A 20097-nucleotide genomic window follows, 5' to 3' on the forward strand; every position below is an offset into this window, starting at 1 on the left:
AAAAAAACGCAGAAGTTCGCGTTTGTTCATGGAGACGCTCATCCTGGGATTTGCAAAGATTAGGAGATTAATAAGAAAATTCAACCCTTAGAAAACAGAAGAAAACGCCAATAAAATATTTTATGCATTATGTCATAATATATAGAATCCATGTATCTGAAAAAATCCCCTGTATAGCGCGCGCGCACAATTGCCCCTCATATTTCTTTGTTTAGGGCGCTGGATTTGATGTTTCTAAGGGGTCCGACTCGAAGTCCTATCAATGACCGTTTCAAATTTTGTCTAACGAAAATAATTAAAAGTTTAAGATATTTGGTATATGAGTATATCCCGTGTGTAATGTATTAGAATTCAAGCATTTCAGTAACACGATCGTTAGTATTCAAGCATATCAGTTACACGATCGTACGTACACTTACCACACTAAACTAGTTGGATAAAAAGTCAAACTTAACTTCTTCTCATTTTATTCATTGTCAGAATTCATCAAGTAAAAAATAACCTAAATGAGGACGCTGTGCAACGAAAAATCTGGCAGTAAATTTCAGGTCAAAATGAAGCCGAGAAGAATCGAATTCTTCGTTTTTCAAATAAATTACGACTAACATATAATAATAACTGTACAATACAATCAATCAATCAAACAAAAGTAGAAACAAAAAATATCGACACCGTGGTACAGTGACAAATATAAATAGGTGATAAAGTCATCATAATTATGTTTAAAAAATTATGCACGGCTGCTGCACAAGAAAATTGACCAAGCACCAACGTAATTGCACGAATGTGCTTTTCACAATCATAGAAAATATATACAAGATGAAAATGGAATTGGGGATGTCCGTCGTAGATAACCAGACTGAAAATAGAGTTTGAACAAACCTTGATTAGTTTTTTTTTAATAAAACGTACATATTTTATCCTTTCAATGTTGCTAAAAACAGAAGTGTCAATTTGATTTCACTGCTTTAGATACTTCTAATCATTATGTATAGTAATGAATAATTTTGGGTTATCAAATTTACGGACATCCCTATTTGGAACATAATTTCAGTTTCTATCTGATATCCTCCATATTATAGTTTAATGGATAACTTCGGTAGGACTAGACTGCAGCGATGACAATCATTATGTGTTGTATATCATTGATATTGGACAACAAATCCCTGGCATGATCTTGTAGATGTTTGGTAGTGAAGTCACATGGTGGGAAAACATGTAGGACGTACTGTTAAAAAGAAGACAACGATCAGTCTAGCAGATTTGACCAAACAATTACAAATCTTTGATACTTGGAACTTGGAAGATGTAAGTGATCTCTAGATTCTATTAATTCACTCCAAATTTTGACATTTTTTATAACTCAAAAGCACAAGTTCCTACATACTTTCTTTAACATGTCATATAACATTTGGTACAATTTATTAACATTTATTGACATTGAGGTGGCCATATTAGTCATTTGAGCTTTGTGTCCATATAAGCATTAAATTTTTGAATTTGCAACGGATAATCTTCAAGAGGATCGATTCAAATACTTACAATGCCATAGTGTTCTGATTAGGATAAAGCATCCCAATTCTTAATAATAATTCATCATAGCTATAGATTGCTTATTGAGAAATAGCTATGAACAAAATTCAAAATAGGAAAACTGTTAATGTAATCTATACCTGAACTTGATTTTGAGGTTGCGCATGTTTTACATTTACTATACCAGCTGCTTGTTTCTGTTTCAAATAATCGATAAATCCTTGTTTCAAAGCATTTTGTTGTCTTATTACATCAGTTTTGTCTCGACCACAAGGCAACGCCAATAATAAACAGAAATCTGAGTTCGCCTGTGAACAAGAAAATATTGAGTAATATTACAAAAACTGATTCTCAACCATACACTAGGGAACAAAAATAAAAAAATTAATACCGTTAAATGAAACCAATATCATGAAAAGTAATGAACAAGTCACGTTTCTCAAAATAAAAATGATAACAGTTGCTGAAATATTCAAACTAACAACATGAAAAGCAATAAATATAAGTCAAGCTTCTTGAAATGAGTATGATAACAATAAAAGATCCCATACCGTCATTCTTTTATCCACTCCCTCGAGTTGAGGAGGCTCTAGCCTCATTCTTTGAACGATTCTGAGTACAGCTAAATTCCTTTCTCTGTCTGTCTCGGTCTGACTGGCATCTGGTTTCGGCAAACAAGCCTGTGCTAGTCCGAGATCACCACATATAAAATGAGTTTGCACAGCCGCTGAATCATTTCGTAATGCCAAAAGACCTTGCCATATCACAGGATAACGCTGAAACAAAGTTTTGAATTAATATTATTTTCAAATCAGTTGCATCATGAGTAATGATCAATTGTTCACAGCATGTATGTAGGGCTGGGAATGGTTAACCGGTTATCGATCCTGAGATAATTTCATGTGATATTGCTTTGTAACCATTGTGACGTAACAAGCTAAAATTATAACTCATTACGCCAAATGTCACCCTGCGTTAACCAGTTAATTTTATCAGGTTAACGGTTGAAGTGTTTTCCTTGAAATTTTCAGCCCTACATGTATGTGATTTGTATAAGAATGGTTTAATTAATAAGAGCAATAGATGCCTTGTTAGTTTATTTCAGTTTTTCACTCAGACTGATTTTCAGCTATATGAATGTTTTCATAGTTTTGAGTGCTTGAATATTTTTTTCAAACAAAATGGTAACTTTGAAAATGTATTCAGTTTGCTTGTATCGAATCACAAAAATACTCCCAAAAATTTTACAATGGTGAAGTATGGGCAGAATATTTGAGATCACGAGCCAGGAAAACTTTCATTGAATGACCATTTCACTAAAGTAATTTGGCAATATTTGATGAAGCGTTATTTATGACAAATTGTTTGAAAATGACAGCTACAAAGACATGTTGAATAAGCAAAATAGGCCTACAAACCTGGAATAAATCCATAACTTGGTCGTTTGGAGGAGCAGAAGACGCTGGTTTTGGTGTTGTAGAAGGTGGAGGAGTGCTCTGTGGTGCTTGACTACTCGGTAACCTCGGATGAGGAGAACGTGCTGGCGTGAGATGCGGTGTCGGGCGATTTGCTTCTGCTGCACTAACGTATAAAGAATGCTGCTGCTGTGCAAGATTAGGTGGAACAGTTGGTGGCCTGAAATTAGCTCCCGGCCTTAGCCACATAGTATCAGCCTGAGAAGTTGGATATCTGATTCCTGCGGGTAAACGAAAGCCATGAGGATGAGGCATTCCAAGTCCTGGTCTTTGAAAAACTGACTGTGGATACAAAACATGATGTGGAAGAGATTGAGGAACATTGGCATGTTCTTGTTTTGGTGGAACCAATTGTCTTGGTTTATCTGTTTGTGGCTGATAATTTGTTGAGGGAACACTGGCACGAGGTGGTGTTGTAGGAATGCCAGATTGTCTGAAATGTTGATCAACCATGTCAATTTGAGATATTTCGCTCGGCATTCGAACAATCCTTTCTCCTCGTTCTGACCTATGCACAGGAGAAGCAGTGAATGGTGGACCATATGAAGGATGAGAAGTTGCTTGTGTAGATGGATGCAATTGTGGGGGTGGTCCTGCTTGATGAATTGCAAATGGGGGTCGCAGTGAATGCGGTGGATCACGCATAGTTGGTGATGACTTTGTTGCCTCCGTTTGAGGTATTTTTTGTTCTTTTCTCAATGGTGTTTGAGAATGGGACAATGGCTGCTGTTGCGCAGTTGTAACCTGCATTTGTGGTTTATCTAATTGCAATCTTTGTTGTTGTGACATCATTTTTTGTTGGGAATGACGAATATCTGGCAACTGGGCAGCAGCAGGGTGCATGACAGAAGTAGGTGGTGGTATACCGGGTCTGAGTATAAATGGTTGGGCCATGTATGGCAATCCAGGAAATCCTCCTGGCAATGTATGTAAACCTGAAGTAGGAAAAATGAAAAAAAATGAATGAGATGTAACAGAATATTCCAAATAAACAAATGTATAATTAGTATCATCCATAGCAATGCGAGGAATGTTTACAACAAAGAAAATTCACAAATATTTATCAGCAATATTTACAATATTATGCTAGAAACAGATGTGGTTATGCTCAGATCACTTTATTTCAACATCAAATGTATCAAAACACATATCAAAGTGAACTCCTAGACTGAAAAAATCCAATACACAGTGGCCGTGTGATGACCTGTCAGATAGTTAGACATAATTGTGTTGGTACCATGGACTATATATCTCTCGCTCATAACCCATGCACCTCACCCAGGGTTAAATATATTGGGTAGACAATGCCGAACCAAAAAGATTCCGAACTCTTCGAAATAGATATCAGTTCAGTGGTTGATTGTATAAGGTCAGGTTTGAGGTGAAGGGCGTGGATCAGTGCCATATATAATTTTCAATTGAGTTTCAAACCATTTTTTTTTTCAAAGCGAAATATAAGCAATAAATTACCTTGTGGATAGTACATGTGTGGGTGATGAGCAAACATCTGTGGCGGCATTTGTGACATTACCGGTTGTGATGTATTCGGAACAGCTGGGCTCGGTGGCTGTGGTCGAGGTGCTTCTGTCTTTTCAGTAACCTGCTACAATACAAAATAAAAAAATGCTGTGATACCTTCATTAACAAGAGGGTTGTAAGACATGATGAGACCAAACAAATCACCCGAGGCTTCGGAAGGCATCAGAAAGCATAAGCATGGGTCAAAATTGAGATTCAAAGGACAGTAATGTCATTAAATTACAATATGTCATAGGCAAGATTTTTCCAAACTTTTTGGGTCGCGGACCCCTTATCGTGAATCTTATTTTTGACGGATCCCCATCCTATGTCGTATCAATTTCTGTGCCTGAATAACGCTGAAGGATAATGTTTCCTTTGGCGAAATGAAACTCACGAAAGTATGAACTAATATATACTAACGTTCAATACTGGCAGGCTCACGGCAATTCGATAAGATTATAATATATTTGTAAAGGTTTAAGACTTTCTTCATATCATTGCGGACCCCCTGCGCAGTAATCACGGACCCCCAGGCGTCCCCGGACCCCAGTTTGGGGACCCTGTCATAGGCCAATATTCAATTTACAAACAAAACTAACAATACAAAGGGCTTACCACTTGTCCTGTAGTTTCTGTAATTTTGATATGAGGAGAAGCTAAAGATACTGTTTGAGTAGATTGTGGTGGAACATTTGGTTTGATCAGATATGGATCTGATGGTTGCCTTTGTATTCCTGCTCTACTTTTATCTTGTGTTTGCGGAGTTGTAGCTGGAAATGAAAGTAATGAAACATCAGCTGAGGTAGTAATCATTTTTCGGGGGCATCTTCAATCTTCAATACGTACAAGACGTATATACATATATATATACACGTATATGCATCTACGAAAACATAACTACTATTTTCCAGAAAATGGGATTTTTCTGGTTCGACATTGACTACCCATTTATTGCAGATATGGGAGTTGGTGAATATGAGGTTTACGTTTAAACCCGCATTTTTTTAACCTGCGACACTAACATAATCAGATCCAATGCTTCTAACCCATGGGTGTAATCTGACTGGCCCACACAAAATAATTACCGAGAAAGGCTAGAAAAGAGCATGCGGCTATCGCATAGCCTTACAGTAATATGCACTGGGCAAAATGACGAAAAATTTAATGCAGCGACAACATCAAAAGATTTTTATGTATTTTTATCCACACACGCCTTTTTAAGCATAAACTGTTACAATTTACAATTTTACTTTTTACATATTACAATTTTATGATTGACTCTGAGTGTTGCAAAGGGCCACAATAAATGGCTTTGCGGGCCAGGTTGTGTGATACTCTGAATTTATAAAAATGACTCTACATTTTGATAAATCTTTGAAGATCTCCACTTGACATTTCCCCCCAGATGCAGTCGAAATTTTTTAATGATCAAGACTACTGGAGATGTCTGAAAATATGAAAAGAACAAAACTTACGTGGAATTGCAGATGAAGGGGAAATCTGTGCGGCAGAATGTCGAGTTGGTGAAAGAATTGGAAAAGGTTGTTGTGGAAAACCTTTAGGCGATATCTGGAATAGATTAAGTTTGTTATTCACAATATGCTCCGCCTTTTAGATTGATAATACTTCAGCAAGTCCCAAAGGAAAAAAAATCAGTATTAAACTTATTTTCACAACATTTTGATATAGATTTTTTTTTTTGTAAGACATAAGTTAAAAACAATAAGGCAGTACTATCAAACGGAAAAAAATATGGCACAAGATACAATTTTTGGTGCTCCAGAAATGTCTATACCAATATGGAGGTAACTAATTTTGTTCGCCTACTTTACATCAAGTTGTGTGAAGGGACTGAAACCTATGGGCAGAGGCTTGACTTGGCTAACACAGACAGTCTCCGAACTTGTGATAGAACTAAGATGAGGAAAATCTAAAATTATTGCCCAACCCTAACCTGGTACACACACTAGGAGTCTACGACAGTACCCAATTTTTGTTGTTCTATAAGAAAGTACATTTATTCTACTTATTTCAAAATGATTGGCATTTTGCACAGGATAGGCAATTTCAATATTGTATTTGTAAAAAAATGATAAAACAAATTTACCTGTGTAGGCAATGGATATCCATGGGGAAACATACCCTGAGGTATAAGCTGGGGTCTGGGAAGTGATTTTGGTGTTGTATCTGTACGAGTCGCCGTGACGATATTCTGCGGAATCGATGCCTGAGTGGAAACTGGGGGCTGATGTGGTCGAACATGATGTGCATGAGGATATGTGGGGACTCCGACGTGGTGCTGAGCCGTCTGACTGGTCTCTGGAATCCTCTGTTGTACCGCTTGTGGTGCTATGTCGATAATATTTCGTTATTAATACCAGTTCTAATTATATTTGCGTCAGATAAGTATCAAAATGGGCAAAAAACAAACATAAATTTTTATTCTATCTTCTTGGCATAGCAGCCCAAAAAATCAAATATTCAAATAGAATCAAAATCAATCATATTCAATATTTAAGGAATAATTTTGAATTGTTCCATTCGCTCCAAGGGTTTCATTCGCATTCTAAATGTGTACTTCTGACTTGACAAAAAGAATTTAAGCAAAACAATAAAAAAAAAGTCCAGATAATAGTGATATTTGATTATCGCAATGTGATAAATGATGAGCATGCAAATGAATGAAAGTAAAATATATTTCTCCGAGCAAGCAACTGTACCTTGATGTTGACGAGAAGAGGGCGTTGTTAAAGACGCAGCAGCTGTAGCAGAATATAAAGATAAAGCTGGAGAGTATGACGTGCTTGAGTGAGTGTTATTGGTGGATACAGGTTGTTGTCCGATAGATCCGACAATACTCGTGTTGGGAAAATGACTCGGCATGCTGGTTAAATTAGTATGTGATGAAGCATTGGGTTGAGGAGGTGGGTGAGTGTGGCGAGGAACAAATTGTAAAGGAGCCTGAATTCCCTGAGCAGAGGTTGGTGATGTATGCCTCAAATTAGCATATGACACCATGGGCCTCATAGTGGTGGTCATATAAGCTGAATGTCCCTGAGAAATGTGTGGATAATAAACTTGTGGCTGCGAAAGCTGGACAGAACTAGGGATCATCGAATGCATTGTAGTTGACGGATGACCGGCACGGGGACTGGTAAGATGTGCTTGCGGAAAAACTTGCCCAGCTGGGTGAAAAAATCGTGGCGATGTCTGATGAGGGGAAAGTGTAGCGGGGTTCATATTTGACTGTGTAATGGTGGGTGATGGTTGGGTTATAGTTGGATCACCAATTACTGTAGGATTTTGAGGAAGAAAAGCTGAGTTATTGTAAAGATAGACTGAAGACCCAGGCATGTGCATTCCACCGAAAGACGAAGCAGAGGATGTTAGTTGGGTAAACTGTGACCCACCATGAGTGGGTGAGGGAGCAGTCGATGATGACGTAGAAGCTCTTCTTTTGGCTTGACCCACTGCTATATTTGATGATTCGATATCATAACTGGTTCGTCTCGGCTGATGTGTGGGTAACACCGAAGGTGGTTTGATGTCTAGAGGACTTTTCTCGGTGCTTGAAGATCTTATTCCAGCAGTGGGTGGAGTGCTCGAGACAGTAACAACTGTAAAAACAATTTATAGAATGTTTTGGAAAACAGAAATGAAACGATAGTAAAAGTTTCAATTCTAAATATACAAACATATAAGCACAGTTTTACATTGAATGAGATATAATTACTTAGAGATGATTACTCAAATCTCATCCCATGTATGAACAGTTGAATAAAAAATGACTGCGCTGGTATCACGAATAACATATCTCGGGTTCATGCTCCCCACCTCACCCAGGGTGTAATAAATTGGGTGAGCAATACCAAACCGAAAATACTTCGGTTCTTCCGAATAATCCACCCATAACAGTCGCTGCTTGTGAAGGGCCTTGTTCCGAGCAAAGGCACGAGTCAGCGACTTGTAAGAATTGTAACCTTTCCAAGTACACTTACATGGTGCAGGAGGGATAGATGACACAGGAATGCTTGAGGTTGTTGTTGATGGCACCAGGTGGGAAAATGTAGTTGTGTTGCTTGAAGGAACGAACTGGAATGAAAACAGAATTTTTTAAAAAGTAATTTTCAATGGCAAATAAATAGAAGAGTAAATAAATAAAAAAATCTTACAGGTAAAGTTCCAATGGTTGTTTCCGGTTTTGGCAAACTCAAACTCTGAGTTTTTAAACTTGCGTCAAAATCATATGAATCACTCTTGTTGGAGTTTCCAGACTGGATATGTGATGGACTGCCACCAATTTTTCTTTGCTTTGCTCCCTTTCCATGTCGAACAATGTCTGAGTTTCCAGTCTGTTGTACAAGAATAACAAAAAATTTCAATGTACAGATCAATTTGGCTGATATTGAAAACTTGGATAAGTGAGATACCATCAGTTATGACAGCAATGACCAAACTCTAGAAAAATTAGTCGGAAATATTTTAATCAGTGACCAAAACGAGCATTTAAAATGTTTTTCCATATTAATTTAATTGTGCTAAAAAAAAGCATACCTACTCTAAAATATCAGGCAATCTGTGGACACGAAATTTGTGGTGAACTGCTCAATTATATTTAGTTTTAAATTTAATACATATTTTTTGCGATCTCGCGATATATGATGTATGTATACCATTGTAAAACAGGCCAAAATCGCTTATGAAAAGGGGATTTTTGTCTTGATAAAACTAGGACAGGATAATTTTGGCAAAGTGACAGAAACCAAATGCTATCATCCTTATTGAACAGTCTGACCATCACCTCAGTTATTAAGATTTGATTAAATAATAAAAAAACAAATGAAAAATCACCTCATGCAATAGAAGCTCTGACTCGCTCGCACTTGCATCTGACATAGTTAAATCAGATTTACTTTCCAGACTCGATGATCGAACAGATGATGTTGCACTTTTAGTTTGCCGTTGTCTCTTTCTTGATGGTTTCGATTGACCACTAGACGGCAGTTGATCCGCGATTTGATCACTTACAGTAGCTGGAGTGACACCGGTATCAGTACGAATTGATGGTAATTCGATATCCATTTCTTTACTACTTCTTCTTACAAATGCATCGTCAGAATACCTGGATTCAGTGCTAGTTTTTCTATTGCTTGAATTCTCGGACAATGGCTTTTGATTTTGAAAATCCCTATATCCAAAATAAGGAGTGTTATCCTCTTCATTTGTTTCCATTAGCAACGTGGAAGCGGCCATAGCGGCCTCGTCAGAACCCCTATCCAAGTCTTCTTGTGACAAATCCTTCTCTTCTTTAGAATTAGACTTACTTTCTGGCTCGAGTACTTGATCTTGTGCAACTTGCTGCTCATTGTACCCTGCACTACTCCCAGCACTAGAGAAGTCTTCAAACGTTGATGGTTTGTTATCGAAATCACCAAAAAGTGCTTCAATGGAACTAACAGCAGCTGCTAATTCATTTTCTTCTGCTGTCGTTCGAGTATCAATTACATCAGTAGAATCTTCGACTTTTACATTCTCTGTCGTTTGAACAACTTCTGGTTTTGGTTCCACCTCATGTAGAGTTTCGAATGATGCATCAGATGCGACAACTGGTGCTGTGGAACTTTTGTTTCGTCCTGTACTGGCGTCTGAATCCAGACTACGTCTCCGTCCTCTGTCTGAGTCGGGAGTTTGATTTCCCAACACTGATGCATGTGATGAAGAATCTTCTGGACGTACATCAGAAAAGTAAGAATCTGCATCTGAACTTTCATCTAATATACCCATGATGGAACGCACTGCTTCTTCATCTCTCTCGTGAGATGATGACTTCAATTTATCAATGTGTTCACGTCTGTCTTTTCCACTAAATGGTAAACCATGCTTTGACAAAGAAAATCCAGGGACATGAGGCTTTAATGATTTATGACCTCGTCTTTCTCTGTGAGACTTGTCCTTTTTGGACTTTTTCTTTTTTTCTGTAGAATGAATTGGTTTGGCACTCTCGGATTTTACATGAGATGACTTAGAAGGACTGGATGCAAGATTCTTTTCAGTGCTTGACATTACATCAAAACCCATCTCCGATTTTTGATCTTTTTCAAACATGGTTTTACTGACGAAAGGTGGCGGCAGGTTATCATCCTCTTCTTCGTGATTACCTGATTCTTGTTTAATGTCCACTAGATCAGGAGAAATAGCCATGTCATCATCATGATCTAACGATGATATAGCGGACTGAACTGCCATTCGCTGTTCCAAATCACTTTCATCAGTTGTGCTTGTAGTCAAAAAGCTTTCTGCACTTCCACGTCGCTTTTCTGACGATTTTGGACTCGACAACCGGTGTGAATGTAATGGGTGCAGACTCGGCATTTTAGTAAGAGAAGTTTTCGATTTCTGATAATTAGATTCATGTTTGTGGCCTTTTTCTTTTGTATGACTAGTATCTCCAAGTGCAATTTCTTCTTTAACCTTTTTCTTTGGTGATTTACGATCAGTTGATATTGTATCTTTACCATGTTGTTTAGAAGTGGAAAGCGGGAAATTTTCAGTAACATCATCAATGATATTTTCATCGTCATCATCATCGCTGTCAGAATTAAACAAACTTCGTGCTAAAGCCTTCTGCTCCATCTCACTCAACTTTGATGTGATCATTTGGCTTTGAGAGGCGGATGGAATTGTAAGTTTGTCTTTCTCAATTCTTTGCTCTTTGTCGGCACTTTCTTTCCCAGACAGCTCAGTTGTCTTTTTTTCTTTATGCTGCGATTCCGCATTGCTTTTTTCTTCTAGTTTGTGTGCTTTCTTCATCTTCTTCTTTTTGTGATGTTTATGTACATCAGGATTTTCACTCGCATCATTATTCTTTGACTCAATTTTCGGTTTTTGATGAAGTTTGGGATCTTTGACAAAAACTTCAGATTCTAATGGTTTTGTATCCAAAATTTTCTTGTCATCAGTTTTAGAAGATTTTTTCGAATGTTTTTGCAAAACACCTTCACCGGTACTTTTGTGTGGAGTCTTTGAACTACCATCAGATGTGTGTGATTTTGTTGTTGGAACATTTTTACTACCACTATGCTTGGACTTATGAGAATGCTCTTTTTTGCTCGAGGAAGACACCTTAGTTTCATGTTTTGAGCTGTCAACAACTGATGTAGATTCCTTTACTGTTTTTGTTTTTTCTTTAGCTGGTGATCTTGATGTTCCATGGTGTTGTATTTTTTGCAAAGTTTTGTCACCGTGTGATTTTGATGAATTGTCTTTCAATTTATCTGTAGAAGGTAACTTTTCCACACTAGCAGATTTCACTTTTAGTTTCTCTTTTTTATCATCAGATTTGAAACTTCGTTTTGCCAATTTGGAATCTGATTTTGTCTTGTCAATTATCGCTTTTGAGGATTTACTACCTGATGAGTCTTTTAATTTAGGAGGAATTTCCACAACGTCTTTCTTTTTCTCTGATTGTTTTGAAGTAAAAACAGCGTCAAAATCATCAGAATCGCTAGAAGATGAGAACTCTATATCAGATTTATATTTTACTTTTTCAGTCTTTGTCACAAGTGGTTTTGCTTTGACGTTTTTTGCTGATTCAGACAATTTTGAACCGCTAGGTGTTAGGCCGACATCCTTTCCCTTCTTTGAATCTTTCGATGGCTTAGTCAACGTTTTCTTATTTGAATCCCTTTTTTCAGCTTCAGAATCAGTATCTGAATTATCAGAGAATAAATCTTTCTTCGTCTTGGATTTGGACATCCCTGATTTCGATGTTTTCTTTTTCAATATTTCTGGCTTCTTGGACAGTTTTTTAGAAACTTTATTGCTTTCAATTTTCTTCTTTTCAGACGTTTTTGCCACCACGGGGAATTCCTCGCCTGTCGAGTCACTGTCTGATGAGAGATCTAATCCGTATTCAGATTTACCAGTTTGTGGAGTTTTCTTTTCTTCCGTCTCCGCTTTAGCGGCATCAGCATCGACTTTAGCCCATGCGGACATTGAACCAATTTCGTCATCAGAATCATCAGTGCTACTCATAGATATGACCAGTTCTTGATCCGACGAATCACTATCAGAAGAAGTTACAATCAGACGCCTGATCGCATTGTCTGGTGTTTTCGTATTTGAATCTTTTTTTAGCTGTGTTGTCTTCTTCTTTATTTTTCCTCCCAAAATAGGTGACATTTCTCTCGCACTATCACTTTTCTCTTCAGTCTTTACATTCAATTCCTCGGCCATTTTGTCATCTTTGTCAGAATAACGATCGTCGGCATCATCATCATCATAACCTGGAGGAAGGATAGTTTCATTTTTGATTGTCTCTGTTACCAGTGAAGAGCATGGAAGGATAGGTGGCGGAGCACCAGCGTCGATCGACGAACATGACGACATGGAAGACGTGCTCCAGTTCATTCGTTTTGGACCAGACTTCTCATTACTTTTGTTTTTATCATCCCTGACAGATTCACTTTTTTGTAAATTTTTTGATTCTTCTACTTCCGATTCGTTTCTAACTTTTTTCTTTTTCGAAGGCGGATTTGCTGGACTCATTTCAGAATCACTAGATGAAGAGTCATAAATCATGGAATAACGAGACTGCGAGATGGATGCTGGACTGGCAGATGACGCTTTTCCAGTAGTTTTCAAATTAGACACTTGTTTACTTGAACTTTTCTTAGTTCCAGACACATCTTTTAAAGATTTATCCGGTAATGAATGCGACACTTTGAGATCATCATGTGGTTTGATGGATTTTTTCTTTGATATATCAGAACTGGAAACTTTGTCACTCGTGCCTTCTTTTTTATGTGACTTAGATTTGATACGATCGCCGTGCGATCCACTTTTTTCTGATAAAACTTCAACAGACAAGCTTTTAGATTCTGAAGACAATTTTGATTTATTTGAAATCGATTTTGACAACATTTTCACTTTTTCAGCAATGTTAGGATCCCTTTTATCAGATTTTTCATAATTTGAACTCTCAGGCTTAGATTTCGAACGATCTTCAGAAATTTTTCTAGTTAGTTTGCCTTTCTCATTTGCAGTGACGTCTTTGTCAGATTGCTTTTTCTTTTTCTTCTTTTTCTTGCTTGATATATTTTCTACAGGTTCTTTTATGCTGGTTATTCTGGGTTCTGATGACGGATTTTCATTTTGGATTTTGTCTTGTTGTTTCTTAGAATCATGAGGAATTGGCTTAGTTGTTTGTTTTTCGCAGTCAGTTCTGGAAACAGTTACAGTTTTATCTTTAGCTGTTTTCGGCTCCTGTTTCATTTCTTCAATATTATCCCCGATGATTTTTGGTTTTACATTTTCGCTGACCAAGACTGTACAAGACTGACCAACAGATGGATTTCCGTCATTTGTTTCAACCTTTATATTGACTTTCTTTGACTTTTTTGATTCTGACTTTGAACTGAGTAGTTTATCTGATGATGATGATGACTTTTTTTCTTTTTTAATATCTTTCACAGTTTTTTTCTCTTTAGAAGACGTTCGCTCTTTTTCTTTTGACTTAGAGACGGCGGCGACATCTTGAAGATTGGTATTCTTTTTCGTAACATCTTTTGGATTATTGCTACTGGTTGAAAGACATTTTATATCCGTCTGTTGCTGCTTTTTAGGAGAAGACCTTTCACCTTGGTTTTTTGGAGGCAACACTTTTGCTTTGTCACCTTCAATTGAAAATGTTGATGTTTTCGTTATAATTTTAGAGTCTTTCTCTTTCCGAAAATGGGATTTGGATTTACTTTTATCCGATTTTGCTTTTTCTGCAGAAACTACATCACTCTTTGGTTTTGTATCGGCAGATTTTGAAGTTTTATGTTTTATTATATCGTGCTTAGGCTTCTTATTCCCAACTTGATCTTTCTTTCCAACAATAGGATTTTCTTTCTTCAGCTCGCCGGTGTTTTTACTCACGGCACTTTCAGAACTCATCTTATGTTTCACAATTTTGTCAGACTTCGTAACATCTTTAACCTGTTCCCGTTTATCGTGGGGAATTTTGACAGTTTTGTCTGCATGTTTTACTTTCGCCTTAACCTTTTCTTTGAAGGCCGATGTACCCTTTTCAAATGATTTTGATTGTTCTACTTTTTCCTTAGAAATAGTTTCTTTTTGTTGTTTGCTCTCGCTTTCAACTTTTGTTTCAGTCTTTACTTTCTCATCAGATAAATCCTCAGTTTTTTCTTTATCAATATTTTCATCTGATTTTATCTTCCTTGTAGTTTCATCCTTTTCAACAACAGTAGATGTTGGTTTGTCTATAATTTTGGCTTCGGGCAACAAAATATCTTTAGTTAATTCTGATTTTTCAGTTTTACTTTTCACAGGTTCTTTCAAATCTGCATCATTTTTTTGATCCTCAATGATTTTTGCCTCTGATTCAAATTCCTCTCCTCCACCAGCTTCTGATACATCCATGACAATGTCATCATCATTTTCCGCAATTTCTAATTCAGCGCAAGTTTCTTCAATCTCCATACAACTACCTGCATAAACATCCATGTCACCTACTATCTCACCTAGATAGTGATCATCATTTCCGTCTTCTGTGACAATACCAGATAAGGCATCTGGAATTTCATCTTTAACTACATCAGCTTCAGTGGCTATATTCTGTTGTTGGTTTTCATTTTCAATTACACTTGAATCAGATTTTTCCCCAAATTTTGGGTCCTTTTCCGCAGTTTCAACATTTTCAGTTTTCTGCGGAGCGATGGATGAAATAGCAGCAAGAGTTTTGGGATTCTGATCAATTTCAGTCATTTCAACCTTAACAGGTTCAACGTCTAAAACTTCAGAGTTTGTATGCAAAATCGAAGATGATTTTTCATTCAGTGCAATATTCTCATTTTCTTTTAATTCTAATTTTGGTTTTGGTATGTCTAAAATAATTGTTTCTTCAGCAAAATCACCTGCCTCTGTGATAGACGTAGAATCCGAGACAGTTTGATCTTCAGATTTTAGCATCGATGGTGATGGATCGCGTACACCAACATTACTATTTGTAAAATCATTAGAAAAAGCTGGTAGATGTTGAACCTCGACTTGCGAAACATCAGATTCTGTATGTTTCTTGTCTTCGTTATTCTCTACAATAATATTGCAATTCTTCCCGGCAAAATCGTGTGCTTTTCTCTCAGCAGTAGCGGGAAGTTCAGAGCTGCTGAGAGAATACACGTTTTTTGGCCCACTTAATGAAGAAAGTGGGAGTTGGCGGGATGCAACATCAACGTCAACGGGGGCTGGCAAAGAGTTTGAAGTAGATAACATTGAAACAGCTGAATTATCATTTGTTTCTTTTGAAAGAGAAGACTGAGCGATATTCAGAGAACCAGAACTACTTAAAATATTCACTGCTGGACTTTGCTCAAGAAATTTCGATCCGGCAAATAAGGGAACTCCACTAGAAAACGGGATTGCCTTCTGATCTGCATTTTTTTCTTCTTCAAGTTGTCGACGAACATGAGATAACCTTTCAGAATCTTGATCAAATATATTTGACCTGAAAACATAGAAATCATAGTTTTAATAGCTTTGCTTCCAGATAACGAGTATCATATTTAATTCACAAATGAATTTTGTAATATCATTGTTATTTAATAGTGGTGCCAGAAAACATCCGGTACCATAAAATGAAGCATTTGAAGTTCTGATCTATGCCAAATTTAAAAAAAAGCAATGAAGATACGAATTTGTATAAAACTATAGTTTCTTTCATTCATCTCAAAAAGATTCACAAACCTCTATAAAATATATGAATTTACCAGTTCTACCTAAATCAATGTCCCTAATACTCCTAAAAATTACCTAAATATTCGAGATTGGCGGATCTCATCAGGCTTTTGGTTCGAATTTTGAACAGGAGTGACTTCGTTTTTGACAGAAGGTGTTGAGCCAGGCGTACGTTTCTTTACTCGACCAATCAATTTCAAGCGATCTGTCAATGTTGGAGTACTACTTGGGCTCACTCCAGATTGAGTGTTAGCTAATGGTGTAGTATCCACTTTTCTTGACACCTTAAAAAAATAAACGATTTCATAAGATGACCCTTGGTAAAGTATATTAAATGAGATGTCAAACTTTTGAAGGAAATTTATACTACACAAACAATGATTACATGTAAAGTGTGAAGCGTGTAACACAATTAATGACAAAATACTCACCGGCATGTCTGCTGGGCTTCTGAGAACAGGACTGACAGGAGATAAAAGTTGTGCAGGCGATTTTCCGACAGCTGCTTCATCTTCAGAGCATGGTGATAACGAACTTGGTGACATCTCCAAATTTAACTGATTTTTCACCGATTCCAACTCTATTTTTAATCTTTCCAATTCACTTTTACCCAGTGGCTTAAAAACGAGAAAAGATTTAAAAGAATATTCCATGAAAAATAATTTAAAATTAATTTTTTTTTTTTATTAATATACCTTTGATGGACTTGCATCAAGTCCCACAGTGATGCTTGCCATTGGTCTTCTGGAAATTGGAATGATATTTTTCATCTTTGAGCTTTCCGATGTGAACTTTGAACTGTGTGAGGAAGATGACGTTCTATGTTGGTGATGATGGTGACCTCCTTTTCTTTTGTAATCAGATGCAGAACTGTGGCTGCCACGATTCCTAAATTCAATATTAACATTGTTGCATGATCCTATTTATCAAGACTGAAGAAAGACAGATTCAAAGGCAAGAGACATAAAGGTTGAAATAATCAGTATGGCTATTATATTGTCAGAGAAATCTTAGCCAAATGTGAAAATTGTACTTAATGTTATAGAAAATATTAAAAACACTGTACTTAAAGTTATAAGAGAAGATGAAGTCAGACGAGGATGAAGTTAACAACTCCAACCGATCAGCAACAAAAACTTAGATCGAATACAACAAATTATAAATTATTTTAATACTGATTCATCATTTCAAAATCTTACCTTGCATGCGGATCCGAACGACTATGGTGACTCTGCTTTTTTGATGAATGTGAAGGAACTTGACCAGACTGTCTATGAGAAGAGATGGGAGCTGCGTTTTTAGTTTGATGTTGCTTGTTCTGAGATTTCGAGGAAGACGTAGATGATGTAGACGCGGGAGATGGTGTTGTGAAATTAGGTGTTCGAGTAGTTGATGGAGTAGTCGCAGGTGTGCGTGACGACTTTTGTGACAATGAAGAACTTGCGAGTGACCCTGGTGTTATACCATGCCCCGCACTTTGCGGAGAAGGATCTTTACTGACGGGCTGAGGTGTGGTGACCATGGGTGAAGGTCCAACACTGCCTGGGGTCAAAGGTGAAATAGTCTTTCCAGGGACAGGTTCACTATTTTCTGCGTTTTTTGCATCTTCAACCACTGCTGTTTGTAAATTTGCATCAACCGGATTTGGAGTAATTTCTTTGTTTTCGTTAATATCAGAATTGGGATTGTTGGCTTGTTCAAGCGAAGCGGAAGTAACTTTCTCATCACCAGGTTTGTCAGGAGGCCACGGTTTCTGTAAATCCAAATTCTGCGTGTCTTTTTTGTCTTCACCACTTGGCTCTGTTACTTTAGACTTCTTTGCATCTAATGGTTCACAATTTTCTCCACTGCAATCAACGTTACTAGACTCGACACCCTGGCTTGATGCTTGATCCTGTGAGGAGATTCCTTCTGTATCTTTCTCGTCCTGTTTTGTGATATTTGCGCTTTCCTGTGATGTTTCATCTTGATTTGATAAATCTTCAGTTTCTTCTGGTGAAGCCGTATCGTCCTCTCCATCATCAACTGAACTGATAACGGTTTGGCTAGGCCCTCGCATAGCCGACACTTTCTTTATATGTTTTTTCTTTTCTTTTTCTTGCTTTCTCATCAGTTTTTTTCTGTTGTGTTCTCGTTTTTTCTCAAGATGTTCCGATTCTTTTTTCTTTGCTTCCATTTGCTTACGATATCCTTGTGAATTGTCGATGTTCTCAGATTTTGGAGCTGTTATCACAGGAACGACTGGGACAGGTACTTGTACATCAATTGTAACAGGTTGTGAGACGATGTTTTCAGGGGGATTTTCTACTTGATCTTCCACTTCTTCATGTATGACAGAAACCTCTTCAATTTCACTTTCGATAACTTCATCTTCCATGACTTCTTCTATTGTATCAACAACAACTTCTTCTTCAAATGTGACATCTTCATAGGTTTCGTTTTCTTCTTGCCTGATTTCCTGCGCATGGTCGTTACTACTTGAAGGTTCCGTGGATATTTTTTCCGATTTTTCTGTAACAGAATCTTTTATTATGGAAACATCTTTCAATGTTTTTGTTGCAAGAATTTTGGACTTTGCTTTTTGAGTCAGTTCTTGCAACACAACATCAGCCACCTCTGCAGCTGCCTTCACATCGAGGTGTTTCTCTGAATCAAGCTTGGACAATAACTGCTGTAATCTTTCTTTTTCTTTTTCTAAATCAGTCAAATTGCCATCTTGTGACTGTTTTTTTTCGACTTTTTCTTCAACGGCCGGTGAAGTTTTTTCTGTTTCTTTTGTTGGAACGCTCTTAGGGAGACGTTTCGGAAGCAGGGACTGAGCAACAGCAAGCTTAGCACTTGAGAAATCAGAAGTTGGTGAATCTTCAGATGGATTTTCATCTTTTTGGTCTTGCTCAGCTGTTTCTGATTCATCTCTCCTCTGAAACAATTTTAATATGAAATATTTAAAGATAAAAAATTATAAAACTGACTGAAATGAGAACAGCACAAAATGTGTGTAATTCTAATCACAAAGTGTAATATTAATTAAAAAATCAGATCCCTACTGTATGTTTGTTTGAAGTCCAATTTTATTTTATTAATGATATAAATAAAATAAATAAATAGGTATATGTAATATTCTACCTCAATGAATTTAGCATCCATCTTTTACGAATTAATTATATTTATTCATTATTAGATTAACGAAAAATGTCAAACCTCAACTTTTTCATCAATAACATTTGATTTGCCATCTTTAACGTGCAGCGGACTTTCTGCCCCAGATTCAACGTCTTCTTCTTGAAGAAACATTTGGCGTGCAATGGACATTGGTGCCTCGTGTTTCTGTGATAACATCTTATGTCGAGCATGATCTCCTGTTGAGGATTTTCTATCACGTTTTGTGTGCATTTCTAATAAACAATATACAATAGAAAAAATGAGAGTCTGGATTTCAAATACAACTGAAAAGTATTAAAGTCAGACAAGAATTTTTTTTTCAATTTCAAAAATTTTCTCATTATCAGCATTCTGTTATGTTTCATTACATAGCAATTTATGATTTCACTGTATCGCAATAATTAAATAGTTATGTGAATTCAGAATAAGGAAAGTTTTTCAATTTTACAGATGTTTTTGATTTTAGCAAACCATCTATTTATTCATTCCACCCTAAGCCAGGGGTGTGCAACCTTTAATACAAGAGGGCCAGATATAAATAACTGAGTAAAACCGCAAGCCGCATCTTTTTTCAACATAAGCTTCCTAGTAGTCGCAGGCACAAAAATTTTGGTTATTGATCTTATGACATGCGTTGTTCACTTCGCACAAGCTAGCTGTTAGGGCA

At 36.9% G+C, this 20097-nt stretch overlaps 1 protein-coding gene across 3 annotated transcripts in view; it reads right to left on the reverse strand.

Annotated features, from left to right (window-relative positions):
• Positions 1 to 450: 450 nt before the first annotated feature.
• The window catches only part of LOC120328686 (uncharacterized), a 33432-nt gene continuing 13785 nt past the window's right edge, over positions 451 to 20097 (reverse strand). Inside the window, exons 14-30 of one of the 3 annotated variants that reach the window (XM_039395216.2) lie at positions 19470 to 19663; positions 17468 to 19188; positions 16964 to 17156; positions 16700 to 16885; positions 16344 to 16552; positions 9381 to 16038; positions 8702 to 8881; positions 8528 to 8621; positions 7940 to 8146; positions 6637 to 6878; positions 6005 to 6098; positions 5145 to 5299; positions 4479 to 4611; positions 2952 to 3943; positions 2085 to 2309; positions 1674 to 1841; positions 451 to 1228 (exon numbers count right to left, since the gene is read on the reverse strand). In XM_039395216.2, coding sequence (XP_039251150.2) covers positions 1106 to 1228; positions 1674 to 1841; positions 2085 to 2309; positions 2952 to 3943; positions 4479 to 4611; positions 5145 to 5299; positions 6005 to 6098; positions 6637 to 6878; positions 7940 to 8146; positions 8528 to 8621; positions 8702 to 8881; positions 9381 to 16038; positions 16344 to 16552; positions 16700 to 16885; positions 16964 to 17156; positions 17468 to 19188; positions 19470 to 19663 — 11774 coding nt within the window. In that variant the 3' untranslated portion in view covers positions 451 to 1105. Of the gene's footprint in view, positions 1229 to 1673; positions 1842 to 2084; positions 2310 to 2951; positions 3944 to 4478; positions 4612 to 5144; positions 5300 to 6004; positions 6099 to 6636; positions 6879 to 7249; positions 8147 to 8527; positions 8622 to 8701; positions 8882 to 9380; positions 16039 to 16343; positions 16553 to 16699; positions 16886 to 16963; positions 17157 to 17467; positions 19189 to 19469; positions 19664 to 20097 lie in introns of all 3 variants that reach the window. The other 2 variants (XM_039395214.2, XM_039395213.2) reach the window with 2 other exon arrangements.

Source organism: Styela clava, chromosome 7 (genome assembly GCF_964204865.1).
Source record: "Styela clava chromosome 7, kaStyClav1.hap1.2, whole genome shotgun sequence".
NCBI classification, from domain to species: Eukaryota; Metazoa; Chordata; class Ascidiacea; order Stolidobranchia; family Styelidae; genus Styela; species Styela clava.